This window comes from Perissodus microlepis, chromosome 15 (assembly GCF_051167445.1).
Source record: "Perissodus microlepis isolate ML-2025 ecotype Zambia chromosome 15, ASM5116744v1, whole genome shotgun sequence".
In the NCBI taxonomy this organism is placed as follows: Eukaryota; Metazoa; Chordata; class Actinopteri; order Cichliformes; family Cichlidae; genus Perissodus; species Perissodus microlepis.
The window spans coordinates 39,624,378-39,641,733 of record NC_140475.1 but is presented as its reverse complement, the minus strand read 5'-3'; the positions used below and the strand labels follow the sequence as shown (position 1 = coordinate 39,641,733).

General features: G+C 41.4%; 2 protein-coding genes across 3 annotated transcripts; both read right to left on the bottom strand.

Moving 5' to 3' along the window:
- Window positions 1-1,624: 1,624 nt before the first annotated feature.
- Window positions 1,625-11,133, bottom strand: LOC146372721 (uncharacterized). Its single transcript, XM_084953473.1, has 4 exons — window positions 7,755-11,133; window positions 5,800-5,958; window positions 5,269-5,364; window positions 1,625-5,188 (listed from the first exon to the last, which is right to left on the bottom strand). Exons 1-4 carry the CDS (start codon window positions 7,782-7,784, stop codon window positions 4,868-4,870), a joined length of 606 nt encoding a protein of 201 aa, XP_084809599.1. The 5' UTR covers window positions 7,785-11,133; the 3' UTR covers window positions 1,625-4,867.
- Window positions 11,134-11,232: 99 nt separating this feature from the next.
- On the bottom strand, window positions 11,233-16,510 carry LOC146372720 (cyclin-dependent kinase 5 activator 1-like). 2 transcript variants are annotated; one of them, XM_084953472.1, is made up of 5 exons: window positions 16,437-16,510; window positions 16,261-16,360; window positions 15,756-16,155; window positions 15,050-15,187; window positions 11,233-13,057 (listed from the first exon to the last, which is right to left on the bottom strand). In XM_084953472.1, the coding sequence occupies exons 3-5, from the start codon at window positions 16,125-16,127 to the stop codon at window positions 12,560-12,562; spliced, it is 1,008 nt and encodes a 335-aa protein (XP_084809598.1). In that variant the 5' UTR covers window positions 16,128-16,155; window positions 16,261-16,360; window positions 16,437-16,510; the 3' UTR covers window positions 11,233-12,559. The 2 variants fall into 2 exon arrangements, with proteins under 2 accessions (XP_084809598.1, XP_084809597.1); XM_084953471.1 differs by having other exon boundaries at window positions 16,261-16,507.
- Window positions 16,511-17,356: the final 846 nt, after the last annotated feature.

Below are 17,356 nucleotides of genomic sequence, written 5' to 3'. Positions count from 1 at the left end.
TGAGGGCATCAGTCACCGGCAGGGAGTGTGGTGAGGGGAGATAGGCCTCCACACTTTGGAGGGCTTGGGAGTTCCAAGAGAGGTGGAGTCTAAGACCCGACCTGACATATAGACACAGACAAACAGGCACACACAGACACATCATGCATTCCCACCCTCATGCACACATATACAAACACTCAGCACTCACCCAACGTAAGGATTGACATAAATGGACATGTACACACAATCACACTCCCCAAACATACTCTATACCCCGGGTCCAGGTACCCTCGCCCCAGAGGGGGAAACAGCACCCAGACCCAAGAGATGTTACCCTTCCCTCCGGGGTGGAGGCAAGCAGACCGTCCCAGGCTCCGCAGCAGCAGGGAGGCCAATCGGACAGCCAACATCTCCTCCCAGCCCCCCCGCCCCGATGGCTAGTAGAGAACGGGGGTGTGTGTTTCTTTCTCTCTGATTGTGGAATAAAAGTATGAACATGTATTTATAAGTTACACTTGTGTTTGAATCCTGCAGCTTATCATACATTTGTTTTCCATGTGTGACAACTGTGTCGAGAGTGAGGACAGACTGAAGGACCCACTGCTGCACATCGTCTGTGAGGCTTTGCACCCCTGATGATCCACCAGGACAAACTCAGCAGTGTGTGAGGAAGAGGAGGAGGAAGAGCCAGCAGCAGCTGACAGATGGAGAGAATAGACAGACTGTTCCCTGTTTGTGAAGGACTGCTAGAAAGTTTAAAATCACTAATTGTCTGTACGGAATCAGTTTTATTAGGTAATGTTCAAATAATTTTATCATTCAAGTGTTTTCAGTGTGGGAGAAAGTACTAAGGGCCTTCAAGTTACACACTATGAAAGGCAGCAACAAGTTTAACCCTTTAAAGCCGGTCGGAGCGGGCACGCTCCGTTTTGCGTAACTATTTTAAAATCCCTGTAGAACCGGAACCACGTAAGCTAGCGCAATAATTTTTTTTGCATATGAAACCGGAGGAGTTGTACTTACATCTTATGCCATCAGCTTGTCCTAGGTCACGGTTTCCTTTCACATATAGCTTTGCAAAAGCTGCATAAAAAGCGCTTGCAGGAACAAAAACATAATATTCCAGAAACACGCTCTGCCGATCCGATCAGCTGTTCATAACACTTCCCACATTGAAACAGACATCAGCGCGAACGATCGCATGTCCGCCATTTCCTGCCCGAAACCGGAAGTGACGTCATTTTCGTGGAAAATGTAGTTTTTTACTTGTAGGCCTTAAAAGCCTATACTGGTGTTTTTATAGGTCATGTTTGACTTTATGCTTTTCTGAATAGTTTCTGGGATGCTTAGAACTCGAATTGCACTGCTGGAAATAGGTTTTTTTTATGCACATGCTGTTTTCTTTGCAAATTTGCATCATAGGATTGTTTTTCGTTTTTCCTGCAGTATATAAAAATTGCTGTATCTCAAAAATAAAACTATGAAGACACTCAAAATAAATTTCCTGTTGTTGTAAACTATTTTTTGCAACTTTTTTGTATTTAAAGATTTGAGGGATAAGCCTCTTAAATTTCTCCAAGTAGAAATATATGTAAAAAAAAACAAAAACGATTTTCAAGTTTTTTTGTAGTTTATTGCACTTGTTTGCAATTAATGTAGTTACTATGGACTTAATGCATACATATAATTAGAATATGGGCTATAACAGTTGTATTGATGTATAGCAACTTGAAATGCTCCCAAAAATGGCAAAAAATATAAAGTAAGCTCTGGCAGACTTGGTTCTATGGTAGGTCTTAAAGGGTTAATATTCAGAAACCTAAAGTATGTATCAGCAGCAGAATGGACCTAAAAATAAATGTTTGTTTCAGTTCTACGAAGCTTTGAGTATTTTGGATCAGTAGCACTGCTGTGTTAGTTGCATCATATTGCTGTAATTGTTTATATGCTTTATATATTCTGAGGTAAGTTGATCTATAGTGTTACATCATATTCTATAAGGATGTTATGTGTTTGGATACTTTCTGCGGAGTTTGGCCCATTTAGCAGAAGTCAGCCTGTTTAAGGCTCTGATATCTATTCTGTGTGACTTAAAGCAGTTATGACATGGTCTGATTTTCTCACCCAATAAAGGAATATTTTATATATCAGTCTACTCTTCATTTTATCAGAAACAGTTATCACAGCTCGTACATTTTCTTTTTACACATGTATGTAAGCATTGAGCCAAATTTTGTAATGCCAACATGATAAAATAACAATATTTGTCTCTTATATATATCTATATGTACACTGTAAAAAAAATACTTGTCTTTGAGTGAAGATATAAAGTGACAGGAAATATAAATAACTGCAACTTGAATCTTTACTGACTAACTAATATTGATTAATATAATAACTTTAATATTGGCCATATTATATTTACATTACCAAAGTGAGATGACTTTAGTCTCATGAACAACATAAGCTAATTGTTATTTACTAGCTAATCTTAAATGACTGTTCAGTACAGAAATGAAGCCCAACAATCATGTTTTACAGTCCTGTGGTCTCAGCCTCAGATACTTATCAAATCACACAGAGCTCATGTAAAAACAAACAAATGAACAAAAGATTTTCTTCTTCATTTCTGTCACACAAAGCTGTATGAAACATTTCCAGCGGTTAGTATCATGGTTGCTAGGCAACCTGGGCAGCACGACGCAGGCTAGACCGTCCCATTTCACAAGCCTCGCACATCTGGCCTTAGCGATCTTTGAGTATCCAGCCCTTGTGGACCGTTAAGGCTGCGTACTTTAAGGCTGCAGACCCTGGCTGTATCCTAATTCAGGGTCTGCAGCCTTAAAGGCTGCATTTTAAGGCCGATTACGTCACAGTGACGCGCCGAAGGCTGTCCCAATTCAAAGGCTGCTCAAAATGCGGCCCTCAAATGCGTCCTTCATTTCCCTGAATTTTAAGGGACTTCGTGGCCCAACATATCCCACAGTTCATAGCGCGGCAGTCGGTGTGGATAATTTTGCCGCAGACGGCAGAAGCGGAGTGGCTGAAGAGTAAACTGTGAAAAGTAAGTACTGAATATTATGTCACTTATTTATGTGCAAATGTTTAATAATGAGGAACATTAAAACATTACTGTTGGCCACATGTCGGCAAAGTTATTTGCCATTAGCGATGTTTGTACGTTCAGCTTTTACTTGCTTTTAAAGCCTTTAAAATATAATAATACAATAGTCGACCTTAATCTTACAGAGAATGTGATGATTTTGTGGATAATTAAAGTCAGTCATATATCCACAAACACAACAAGCTGAAAGTCAGTGATGCTGCTCGGTTTGCAGTCCTGAATATCACGGCACAAGCAGGATTCACTGCACTGTTAATGTTAGCTATGTTATATTGCTGCCTCTGTTCGGTGGTGTCGAGCCAAACGGACTTTAACGTGTGTTTGAACGAGCTGACGGTTCACTCGTTAAGCTGAAAGAAAGATGCTTTAATCACAGGAGTCACACATGTGTCCACTGTACCATCTGGGAACTCTTCTTGTTTAGCACTCGTACACTAAAAAAAAAAACGTTGCGAAAACTTAAAAACTCAAGGCAACCCACTGCATTTATGTTTTTAGGTTCTGATGGATAACTTATAATTTCAAGTTTAGGAGCAAAGTTGCTTCAGCTAATGTTTTCGTGTTTACAAAATTAATAATTGTGCTTTTTCTTAACTCATATTTTATTGTTTTGGCAACATATTTCCTAAAGTTTACACAAGGTATTAGTTTTAGTTTTGGCAACGTATTTCCTAAAGTTTACACAAGGTATTAGTTTTAGTTTTGGCAACGTATTTCCTAACGTTTACACAAGGTATTAGTTTTAGTTTTGGCAACGTATTTCCTAACGTTTACACAAGGTATTAGTTTTAGTTTTGGCAACGTATTTCCTAACGTTTACACAAGGTATTAGTTTTAGTTTTGGCAACGTATTTCCTAACGTTTACACAAGGTATTAGTTTTAGTTTTGGCAACGTATTTCCTAAAGTTTACACAAGGTATTAGTTTTAGTTTTGGCAACGTATTTCCTAACGTTTACACAACATTTTTTTTTAGTTTTGCCAATCGATTTCCTAAAGTTTAGAAAAAGTATCTTTTATAGTTTCCATGAGGTGCTCCCTGTTGTACCAATGAATGTTGACAGAGTTGATTTTCAAATAACTTTGTGTTCAAACACAACTGCACCACTGACAATGTTGACTTTTGAGATCAGCCATTTTTAACATACTGACAACATTCAGCCACAAATAAAGTCCTTCCAAAAACACAAAAAAGTCAAATCTTTGTAACAAATGTTACTCATTCAATTTTAAAGGTGTGGTATTGTCATGCAGAATATCAAACCTATCTTGATAGATAGTCACTAACAAACAGATTCAAAACATCAGATGGCAGGATGTGAACAACTTCTATCTGGTTTACATACAGCAAACAACTTTCAAACACATTTTTCCACCACTTGACTTTTAATAGTAATGGTATCAACACTAATTTCCTCTGAAGTTCAGTATTGCGCCACATTTGTTATAAAACTAGTACAAATGTACCTAAAACCAGATTATAAAAATTGTTTAAAACAGCTCAAGTTAGAATAAACACTTTCAACATTTTATAAAAACTTGTTATACATGAAATCTGCAATCAGTCATGCAAGCTACATTAAGTAAAGTTAGAACAGAGAAGACTGATTCAGAACTTTCTGAACCTTACCATTTTCTTAAAGCATGAAATTAACTTTTTTCAGAGCAACTTACCACGAAACCCAAAAACTGTAAATCAAAGCAAATTGCTGCATTCTGTTTTACACAAGTTGCATTTGAGTTGAACATGTTGTCAAATAGGTTAGACTTTGGTTAAGAGCTTGGTTTTGAAGCTTCTTATCCTCTGGGAACAGGTAGATGTCAACTCCATAAAAATGTGTTGCACAGCTTCAAATGTGTACTTGAGTTCTTTGGGAAACTCCATGTTGAGCCCATAAAGTACGCCAAACAGGTAGGCAAAGGCAGTGGGAAGGTCTGGCAGATCATCAAGAATAATGTCCTCTTCCAAAACAATGGCAGTGTTGACCACTGTGGACTGCGAGTTGGGTCCCACGTAGTCCTCCAGAACAGTGAGGATGCCCACCGTAACACCTCGGGTTGCCCTCTCAACTGGATCTGTATCCTATGCAAAATAAAAAAAACAACAGTACATATAAGTCTCTGAAAACCAAATCCAAAGATTGAGTAGATTTGCATGCTCACCAGACATGTTAAGAAGAGCTTGGTCTCGTCGTCGCGAACAAATATCGGTAACCCTTCCAAACTGATGGTTCGTCGATGCTCGACTATGTTTGAGACCTAAAACAAGGAAATCAAATAAGACTCAGTCTCATTTATAAACCTACCATTTTGTTTTTAAAACACATTAAGTTTTGTTGCTAAAAATACAGCCTTAAAAAACAAGATGTTGAAATTAGTTATTCCAGATAATTGCTCATGGTTTTGTCAGTTTTTTTTAAAGTAATTTTGCTGTGCAAGAAATGTAGCACACTTATTACAACATGTATAACAAAAAGTGCCATGAGTGGGATGAGAGTTGAACTGTCTGTCATGACCTGCCATCTGCCAAACACACAGCACTGCTTGTTGGCTTATAATCCCATTCAGGACACACTTTCTGAAAACTATTAAATATATACTAAATTGATGTAAAAATTGTTAAAATATCTTTCTTTACAGTGGGAACTTCAGGTTCCTCATAAACCAAACACCAATACATTTTATATATATTACCTGTTCATCAAACTTCTGCAACAGGGAATCCATGTCATTGCAGAAAGCAGCTTTTTTAATTCGATACAGCTTAATCAGCCGAAGTGAGTAAGTGTCGAGGGCAGTCATGAAGGTCCCCATGAGATCCTTGGTGGTAATGCGTGAGAATTCCGCACAAATCTACAAAGCAACAAAAAAAAAAAAAATATAGAAGAAAACTTTTAAAGGTACATTATATAAAAATGACATTGTTTTCAAATTTGGTTAAAACAGCTTAATTTCAAAACATTTAGTTAGTCTCGGTTGATCTATTTGTCAGGTCTTGATTGGATTTTTTTCCCCTTTTAGTGGTAGTGGTGGTACAAATTATAACTGACGCATTAAAAAAAAACAAAACAAGAAAAATCTGATCGGCAGATTTTACATTAAGTATATAGAATACCTAATCAAATGCTGATTAGACAAAATAATGGTTTCAACTGTTACAGGATGCATTGAAGAAAAGAAATAAATCAGCAAATTGTATTTTAAATTCATTGCAAAAATTTCATTAATTTTATAGTTATGTAAGAATGAAGTAAGAATAACATCCTGTGGTCAAATTTGGATACTTTCATAACACGCAAGTGACTTTCTCAATCCTGTTCTGTGAGTTTCATGGCTGTTGCTTGCTAAGGGTCAGCACCAAAAGAATCTAGATGCTCAGTGAAGACAAGTCATTGCGAAAACCGTGGTTCAGGGGGTTGGGAAGCTCATCTATAACCAGAAGGATGCTGGTTCTGTCCCCCAGCTCTCTCTGTCCTGGTCGTTGTGTCCTTGGGCAAGACCCTTTACCCTACCACCTACTGGTGTTGGCCAGAGGGGCCAATGGTGCGATATGGCAGCGTCGCTTCTGTCAGTCTACCCCAGGGCAGCTGTGGCTATAACTGTGGTTTCCCTGCACCGATGTGTAAATGTGAGAGTGAGTAAGTAAGGTGCCACACAGCGATTCATGACAGCTTCCTGACATTACTTAAGAATTTTTTTCTCCTGTCCTAATTGTTTTCACTAAAGTGAGCTGATTCTGCCTTGTAAAATGCCATGTAAAACAGTGTAAAACAAATAATTTACAAGATATACATTACATCAAATGTTTAATTTATTAAATGTTTAATTTATTTAATTTATTATTAACAAATTGTATTCTACATGGAATGCACCAACAGTGTACTGGGATGTATGATGTATGCCAAGGATAATTTTGTGTGATTGGTTTTACAACTTAGAATGACAAACATTGGATTGAAAGTATGAGTGGGATAAAACTCCTGAAGCATCTGTTTAAATTATCAGTGCATTTATTAATGATGCTCCATAAATAAACCAAAACAATGTTTTGTGCATAACAAAAAGCTCACAATTGTGCAGTCAAAATGTAAACTAAAAGATGCTGAGCATAATAACAAAGACAGATTTCGCAGCTGCTCTGTTTCCAAGTTCTACTGCGTGACTGACAGCCTGGAGTTTGAAATCCTCTTTGTAACCGTGTCTCTTACAGGTGCCATTTATGGTCCTTATACACATAATATGGTAATATTACATTGAAGCAGAGTAGTATCACTCTGCGAGGCTCCTCGGTAGCCGTAATAATCCAACAATCAATCAAGCAGTGCAGCTTCATAGCTTAGCAGAGTCGTACCAAAACATTTTTGACAGATTTTTTTAAGCTGTGTACCACATAAAATTGGTTCGCGGTCAGTAAGCACCACCAGAATTCATACATAAGGCGCGCTGTCTATTTTTGAGAAAATCGAAAGGATTTTAGGCCGTGCGTCAAGGCGTTAGCCCGGTTAGCTCGTTAGAGCCGCCCAGCTCCACGCACGCGGTGATCCGCGGTAACTAGTTAACGGAGATTTGCCCCGTTAATGCAGCTATGACATTAACTTTACGCTGACAGCACTAAAATAGTAATCTTCAAATGTTTTCTTTTTACCAACCAGCTCCTCTTTGATAGCTGCCGTGTCCATCTTGTTGCCTGCAGGTGAAGCGATGGGGGAGGGGGAGTTGTGTTCAGTGAAGGAGAGAGCCGAGGCGGAGCAATGCAGCGTAGAGACAAAAGTGGACGAAAGAGAGGCAAACTTGCGGCTCCACAAGTATAATTATAATGTAACATAGACTATATCGATATAAACGATATTGTTACATCTCATATCTCGTATAAAAATATATCAATATATTTAGAAACTCGATATGTCGCCCGGTCCTAATCACTTGTTCATCTGTTTTGTTCCAGCTTCATTACTGGATGCATAGTTCTAATGCATCTGTGTTTTTTAAGTTATTTAAAGCCTGTTTGATATGACTCTTGCAGACTCTAGTAGGCCTTCGTATTTAAAATAGCCCCATATTTACTGCTCTGTAGCTGCTTCTCTGATCTTCCTCTCCCTCCTGTTTGTGTGTTTGGTGGAGCTCGCTGGCCGTGAGGACTCCACCACCCCGTTCACACAGAAACTAAAGCACACATTTTATTGGCTAAAAGTGATTCGAACAAATTAGACGACATGGCAGCGGGCGCCCCCGAAATTTATTTTTAAATAGCAGCGGGGGGGGGTTGCCGCCATTGGTCATGAGCGAGACAGCCTATTTTGTTTCGTTCGGTGGTATGGCGGCCACAGACTGCACTTCATGAAATACACATAGGGGGTGTCGTGGAGGCTTGTCAGATATGAGCGCGCCTCTTTAGTAGCGATGTTTGTCAGATTTTCATTGTTTTGTGACATGGCACGTAGTTTGTGACATGGAATCTTAAATGATATAGTAAACACATACCCATAAGCCACAAGGCTTCTTAGCCTAGAAAGTAATGCTATGCTAAGTTTCGGAAAAATACGAAGAACTTCAGTTGTGATATTTCTAAAAGACAAATTGAGACTGTTCAAACATATACTGTCTGATATAATAAAAGAAACATTACTTGCCTTTAGAAAGTTGAGATGAACGATCTATCCAGCTCCTGGTATAAAAAGCCTCACGTTCTCGTTAAGGCAGACGGCCAGGTGGCTTTCAGTCCTTGCAAAAGCGCAAAGTAGACCCCGTAGTATCCAAAAATATGAGATGCGCATGCGTGCTCAGGCACAGAAAGGCGCCAACAGCTTCAACTCATGTAAAACTTGAATTCATTCATTTTGCCAGCAATAAATTTCATCTGAGACCAACTTTTGCTCCAAAACGTTAAAGGATTAGTTGAAACCCTTAATGTATTTGAGTTTATGGGGCAACTCAACTTTTATTGTTGAATTGTGAAAGAAATGACTGTAAGCTCAATAATTGCAAGTTTGATTTTTTACAGTGTAATAACACAAACACTAAATCCTCCTGTTTGTAGCAGTGTATACACCTGAGACTCTCACTCGTCTGTCTGTCCTGCACAAGCATGAACATGTATTAATAAGTTACACTTGTGTTTGAATCCTGCAGCTTATCACACATTTGATTTCCATGTGTGACAACTGCAAGTGTCCAGAGTGAGGACAGACTGAAGGACCCACTGCTGCACATCATCTGTGAGGCTTTGCAGCCCTGATGATCCACCAGGACAAACTCAGCAGTGTGTGAGGAAGAGGAGGAGGAAGAGCCAGCAGCAGCTGACAGATGGAGAGAACAGACAGACTGTTCCCTGTTTGTGAAGGACTGCTAGGAAAGTTTAAAATCACTAATCGTCTGTCCTGAATCAGTCTTATTAGGTAATGTCCAAATAATGTTATCATCCCAGTGTTTTCAGTGTGGGAGAAAGTACTCAGGGCCTTCAAGTTACACACTATGAAAGGCAGCAACAAGTTTAATGTTCAGAAACCTAAAGTATGTATCAGCAGCAGAATGGAGCTAAAAATGTTTGTTTCAGTTCTATGAAGCTTTGAGTATTTTGGATCAGTAGCACTGCTGTGTTTGTTGCATCATATTGCTGTAATTGTTTATATGCTTTATATATTCTGAGGTAAGTTGACCTATAGTGTTACATCATATTCTATAAGGATGTTATGTGTTTGGATACTTTCTGCCCAGTTTGACCCATTTAGTAGAAGTCAGCCTGTTTAAGGCTCTGATGTCTATTCTGTATGACTTAAAGCAGTTATGACATGGTCTGATTTTTCTCACCCAATAAAGGAATATTTCATATATCAGTCTACTCTTCATTCTATCAGACACAGTTATCACAGCTCGTACATTTGCTTTTTATACATATATGTAAGCATTGAGCCAAATTTAGTAATGCCAACATACTGAAGGAACAACATTTGTCTCTTATATATAATACATCTATATATACACTGTCAAAGATACTTGAGTGTCTTTGAGTGAAGATTTAAGGTGATAGGACATATAAATAGCTGCAACTTGGATCTTTACTGAAGCTCAGTATTTGACAGAGTTCACTCACATGTGCTGTACCAGTGTACCTGCACATGTGATGTGACAATAGAAGTGATTTGATTTGAGAGTTCAAACTCACTGCTGTAATACCTAATAATGATTAATATAATAACTATAGTATTGGCCATATCATATTTACACTGACTTTAGTCTCATGAACAACATTAGCTAACTGTTATTTACTAACTAATCTTATATGACTGTTCAGTACAGATATGAAGCCCAACAATCATGTTTTACAGTCCTGTGGTCTCAGCCTCAGATACTTATTAAATCACACAAAGCTCATGTAGAAACAAACAAACGAACAAAATGTGTTCTCCTTCATTTCTGTCAACCACACGTTTCCAGCTATCATGGTTGCTCGGCAACCTGGGCAGCGCGACGGAGGCTAGACCGTCCCATTTCACAAGCCTCACACTTCCGGCCTTAGCGGTCTTTGAGTACGCGGCCCTTGAGGACCGTTGAGGCTGCGTACTTTAAGGCTGCAGACCCTGAATTGGGATACAGCCATGCTGAGGAGGTCATTTAGTCATTTAAATCAGCTGTGTTGGATCAAGTGCACATCTAACACTCCACACCAGTTGGTGGCGATAATGCACCATCTTGCTGTTTGCCAACCGCCAATAAACCCTACACAGATTCAGAAGAAGAAGAAGAAGAAGGACACATCTAAAACCTGCAGGACACCAGCTCTCGAGTTCCCCACCCCTGACTTAGGGTCTTGTCTCTCAGAGTCTCGGCATCAGTCAGGGGGCAGAAATAACCACGACTGCAGTTGTCATCACATCACAAACTTCTGGCCACTTCAGATTTAGCAGTGTGCACGTAGTGGCACATTTTAGATCTAGTTTAAAGGGCTAACAGGATGAACTGGGACTCAGGTCTGAACTCTCGTCCCGTCTGAAGACCGAGGGTTACCCAAACAACACAAGCAGACAGGTTCAAACCTTCATCTTTCATTCCATGGATAGAGGCAGGTAGAACAGAGTGTGGCCTGCAGATGAAACCACAGGTGAAAAGGGAAATAAGAGGTCACACACACACAGCAGACTTTTGTTGTTTATGATGATGGTTCAGCAGGGTCAGTCGATCTGACTGCTTTTACATTCAACTTTCAGACCAGAGACAGAAAACATCAAAATCACGTCAGCTGACTGCCAGGTCACACGACCTGTCTAAGAAAATCTGCATTACACAGCTCTGTTAATGGGACTATGTTTACAGGAAGTTAAAATGTCAGATTTTCATCTTAAACCCCTAACCCACTGGAGGAGGAGATCTTCCACTCAACATTCAATAATATTGATTCTGATCAATAAATACACTTTGGGCTCTGATGAGCTGAATAAATACAATAACAAGTTATTTTCAAAGACGATTTCATCTGCACAACCACATGAAGTGAAACACCTGGAACCTTTCCTGCATCCCTGTCTCTCAGTGAGTAACTTCAGTCCAGCTAAAGTAAAGGAAGGAAACGAGTTGAAGCAGCTTGCTGATCAGCACAGGACAGTTTCAGAGCTGAGACGATCACCAACTGTCCTGCTGATCAACGTCCAATGATTTAAAAAAAAAAAAAAAAAAAAAACCCTGCAGTTCATGAACCACAAACATCTCCCTGTGCACTCCATCTACGATGAGTCAGACATAATAAAAAATGAGTCGTTTTAAAGCTCTATGTCTGCCCCCTCCAGCTTTTCTGACTCTATCAAAAGAAAATAGATGGTTTTCTTTCTGGTTGGAACTCACTCGTGCACACACCTGTGCAGGTACAGGGCGTACAGCATCACTGCCTCTGTCCTTATAAAACTAAGTGATACTGTTTCATTAACACATTAAAACTCCAGATTTAATCATTATGCATCACCACATGCTAACCTGCATGTTTGTAGGGGTTGTCACCTGTTACCCCAATTCTAACCAGCGGACCGCCTCAGACGGGCAGCATTCAGGTGAGTCCCATTAAAAAAAAAACAATACATGGTTTGTTTTTTAAAGAATGGCAGAACCCAGAAACACCCACCCACCCCCCCAAAAAAACCCAACAACTCAGAAGCGAAACCTCAGAACAGAACCAAAACCAGCGTTGACCTGAACATGCTGCTGTCACGTGTGATGCTTTCTGTCCCTGCCCCCAAATTGTGCAACTAAACAAAATAAGGCTGGAGATGGTAGGGTTGCCATGGTAACTTGTCTACAAGCTTGATTGACATCATGCAGTTAAAGTGAGCTAGTGTCTGTAAAACTTTTGGCATCGCGCCTGCCGCTTGTCAGTCGCCGCGCTAACAGCGGTTTACATTCAGACCCTGGCGGGTCAATGGTTGCTGGGCAAGTCTCTGTAACAAACACTGCCGATCTCCTCTCTCTGTTAGCGGTCCAGATCATCCAGCTTGCCTTCTTCATCGTCTTCATTCGGCCCCTCCTTCTCTTGCTGCTGCTGCTCCTCAGGTTTCTCTTTGCTGACCTCCTCCTTCTTCTCCATCTTTTCCTCCTGCCCCTCTTTCAACTCCTCCTTCTCCTGCTGTTTCCCATCTTTCTCCGCCTCCCTCGCTCTTGATGTGCCCTGCTTCTTCAGGTCCTGAAACACCTCGGTGAAGAAGTGTGGATCGGCGTTGATTCGCAGCATGTCGCCGCTAAGGCGCTCGATCAGCTCTAGCGCTCGATCCCAGAATGCATCACGACTGGACTCCACCAGGAAAGGCTTCAGGGGGTAGGAGATCTCGTTGCCCAAGTAGGAGTAGGCCAGATAGAGACAGGTGAGGAAGGTGGCGTGGAGCTCGTGCTCTGAAGCAGTATCCTCATCCACCACGTCCCTGCACAGCAGGTACACAAACACCAGGCTGGCCGGACTGATGAAGCACTGGTCCTGCAGGGAGACAACCGAGAGTGGACTTTACAACCAGTCTTAGAGTCATCCACCCATCCATCCTCCCATCTGTCCACCCATACGTCCACACATGCATCCACACATCCATGCACACATCTGTCCACTCATCCAACCACACATCTGTCCACACATTTGTCCACTCATCCATCCACACGTCCATCCGCACTCATACAGAGCTGTTTTACACTCACTATAGTGGTCTTTCTGAGGACGGTACAATGCCCAAGGACACGTTTCAAAATGTGGACTGATCTCAATCAAACAATCAGCCTTCCATTTAGCAGACAACATGCTCTACCACCTGGCCAACGCCAGCCAATGACAGGGCAATGAAGGGACAACAGTACTAGTACTACAGAAAGAGCAGCTGAACTAATAGGTGAATTATTCTGGATTAATATCATTGTTATCTATTAGTTCATGTTTACGTGCTACTGTGAGGTGACCTTGAGGGTCTGAAAGGCACCTATAAATAAAATGTATTATTATTATTATTATTATTATTATTATTATCATTATAGTTCGTAGTGTCACAACACTTCCACCGATGATGACTGACCAATAGCAGAAGACATCCAAGTGACATCATTATGAAGCTTATGCCTAAGTTCAATAAGCATACATCTACCTGCTTTCCTGGGTGCTAGGCTCTTTTTCTATTCTATGCATCATTATCAGTTCCCATGCTGTCAATCTCAGTACTGACATGGTTAGTCCAATCATTTTATCGCCCGCCATCTTCGAGCCAATCAGCCCCCAATTTGCATAGATTCAATCTATGCTCTCAGTCATTCTCCCTTTCAGACTCTCATTTGTACATCCCACCTCCATCCCATCTCCACCTCATAGACACCTCAATTGGAACCCCATCCAAACCAGTGTCTAGACTCCCAGGAGTCCTGTCCTAAATCCTATCACCACTGGTAGTCCACTTTGCCATGACGGGTCATCAGAGTCTAATGGCAGAATACATATAATAATATAATTTCTCTATCTCAGTGAATTACATTCAATTCATCCAAGTGATCTCTCCTTATTAAAATTACATCATTAACCCCTTAAAAGCAGACGGCTGCAAACTGAAGATTAAACAACCCAGTTCAGACTTGATGCTGGAAGTAAGAGGAGGACTGATTTGTTCATGTAGTTATTCGTCCACCCGTCTTCCTTCATTCTGACTGCCACTGCAAATTTCTGGAGAAGGGATTTGAAAGAGATCAAGGCTTCAGAGGGACATGTCTAAGAACTGCCACCAACCATCGATCTCCCTGAAGTCTGATGTTCTCTTGAGACAATAATCGAGCCCACAGAAACTGAGGAGGCCAATCAAACCAAGCCTAACCCAACCAAACCAACCTAAACCAAACAAAGCCAAACTGAACCAAACCAAGCCAGGCTGAACCAAACCAAGCCAACCAGAGCCAAACCAAGCAGAACCAAACCAAGCCAAACAAAACCAAGCATGCTCCTCCAGTTTTCAGCTGTGCTAACATGACCTGAATGTAACGTTTTATCATTTTTAACATGCAACGCCCAAACATCGATGCTGAGGTTAATTTTCAGCAGCAGTTTGTAAACACAGCAACAACCTACAGTAACATGACATGTTTATTAAATACCACAGCAGATATGAAATAAAAACATACAACATGAAGTTAAAGCGCACACACACACACAAACACAGACACACACACACACGTTTCCACCGACAGTGCTCTGTGTGCAGCAGTCTGTTACTTTCAGTCTGTAGCATGTCTGAAACCTTCATATCTCTCTAATATACAGTTTGTCTTCCTTTGGAAATAAGCCGCTCAGCTGTCACCACTGTAAACACCGTGACTGGCCAGAGGAGTTACAAGCCCTGCCCCTTTCATGTAAGCACACATGTTAAACCCTGAGGTTAAGGTAAATGACTGCAGATAACAGCTCTGGACAGGTGAGACTAGCACAGACACACAGATGGGCTCTCACCTGCCAACCCTGAACCAGCAACGCTCGATCCACGTTTCTGAACCACAGAACGATCTGATTGGATGAGAGCTCCTTCAGTTTGACGCAGCGGCGACACATGAAGTCGGACAGACAGCGAAGGAGCTCACCTGTGGACGCCTGCAGAGAAGACAAGGAAACAAGGAGCAAGGAGAGGAAGCTTTTTGTTGTAACACAGGAAGTAGAACAAAGTGTTTGGGTTTCTGTAGAACCTGAGGTTCTGTTGAAGGTTCTGTAGGTGGAACCTGTCCTCTGGGTGGATGTGTGTGGTGCCCTCTGACGTTTTAAACTTTATAATCAGATGGGAGTTTTTTTCCTCCGGGTTTTTTAGACTGAAAACTGTCTTTGAACCACCTCAGACCCTTCACAATAAAACTGTATTCACCACAGAGTTTCTAGTTATTATTAATTTCAGAATAATTCTTCTTACACCCCCATTTTATAAAAATCTTATTTTATGAGTGAATTTATATTAATTATTTTACATCTATTATTCCTGATTCCTTTGTTAGGTTTCATGGCTTCTCCATTTTTATTATTTAGCATCATGTTTTTCTGCCTTCACTGTTCCTAATGTTCTGACCTTCAAGCGCATGCACTTACCCGCTGTCTGTCTGCGTGTCTCTGATTAGAAACCAGCTGATGACCTCTGCCAACACACATGAGCACCCCTCACTGACTCACCCACCTGAACCACCACCCTCCGTGGGGACACGAGCGGCTCGGGCCAGGCCTGTCTCTGGTTCTGGTCTGGGACCGTGGGCACGGGCACCGGGATGGGTCCGTGTTTGTGTCCGGGCTTCGCTACTCTGGGCTCGCGGCGCTCCTGCTGCACGTGCCTGGGCTCGGACACTGCGGGCTTCACTTTCTTCCCTCCCTTCCTCTTCGCTCGCGCGGCCACGAGCCGTTTCTTCCAGCTGAGCGCGTGCAGCAGCACCGGGTGCCTCTTCTTCTTCCTTGTTCCGTCCTTCTCCTCCTCCAGCGGCTTCTTTACCGCGAGCTCCTCCGGGCCCCGAGCGGCTTTCCGTGAGCCCGGAGACAGAGACAGCACCGTTCCCATGACGACAACCGGATGGAGGCGAGAGGCACTGCAGCAACAGAGGAGGAGGAGGAGGGAGGAAAAGGAACAAGGAGGGGATGAGAAAGAGAGAAGAGGAGAGGAGAGAGAAAGCCCATCCGTCCGTCTGTCTCACCTGTCCGCGTGTGATGCAGGCTGGCGTGCAGGGCTTACGTTTTAGTCTCTGATCCGTTGTTTTTACAACAAAGAAACAGATGCAGTCACCCACAATGCACCTGGAGAGACAAGCAGCTGTGAAGCATCTATTGCAACACCTGGACACACCTGGAGAGGTGGAGAAAGTAAACTTACATACTGTGTACAAATACACACTGAGGTACACAAACAGAAGTACTGATCCAAATGTTTGGCTCATCTGTGATCTGCAGTTCAAACCCCACTTCCTGCGGATGTTTCACAATAAAAGCCTCTCAGAAGAGACAAGCTGTAAGGCTTTAATTGTGCAGGAAACCAAAGCCGGAACCTTTCATTATAAAATGTCGGAGATCATGAGCTTGTCAGATTAAAGGCAGATGCATCCTGTGTGACGGTTCAGCTGTTTGATTGGTCGGTGGAGCTTTTATTAGTACAGATTCAGAATCAGCTTTATTGATCTCTATTACCACAAACACACTAATCAGACCTCTCAGTTTGACCTGCAGTTTTCTCAGTGTCCTCCAGAGGGAGCTGTCCTGTTGCTGAGGAGGAGTAGGAAGAGATGCAGTGACTGAAAAGAGCTGGTTGTTGCTGATGAGCTTTTGTTTAACTCTAAAACATTTGAATACATTTTTAAGTCATACTTACTAAATCACTGAGTTATTAAGTAAAAATTAATGAAGGCATTTAGATATTTTCAGGCTGGATATTCGAGGAGCTTTCAGAGGAAAGTGAGAAAGCAGTCCTACATATTTCAATATGTGCATTGAAGGACATATCCTGGTCAAAAATGAGGTTCCTCACAGTGTTACTGGAGGCCAAGGTAATGCCATCCAGAGTAAGAATCTGGTTAGATACCATATTTCTAAGATTTTCAGGGCCGAGTACAATAACCTCAGTTTGATCTGAATTAAGAAGCAGAAAGTTAGCGGCCATCCAGGTCTTTATGTCTTTAAGACATTCCTGCAGTTTAACTCATTGCTGTGTGTTATTGGGTATCTGTAAACAGAATTGGTCCTAGCACTGAACCCTGTGGAACTCCATAATTAACCTCAGTGTGTGAAGAGGACTCTCCA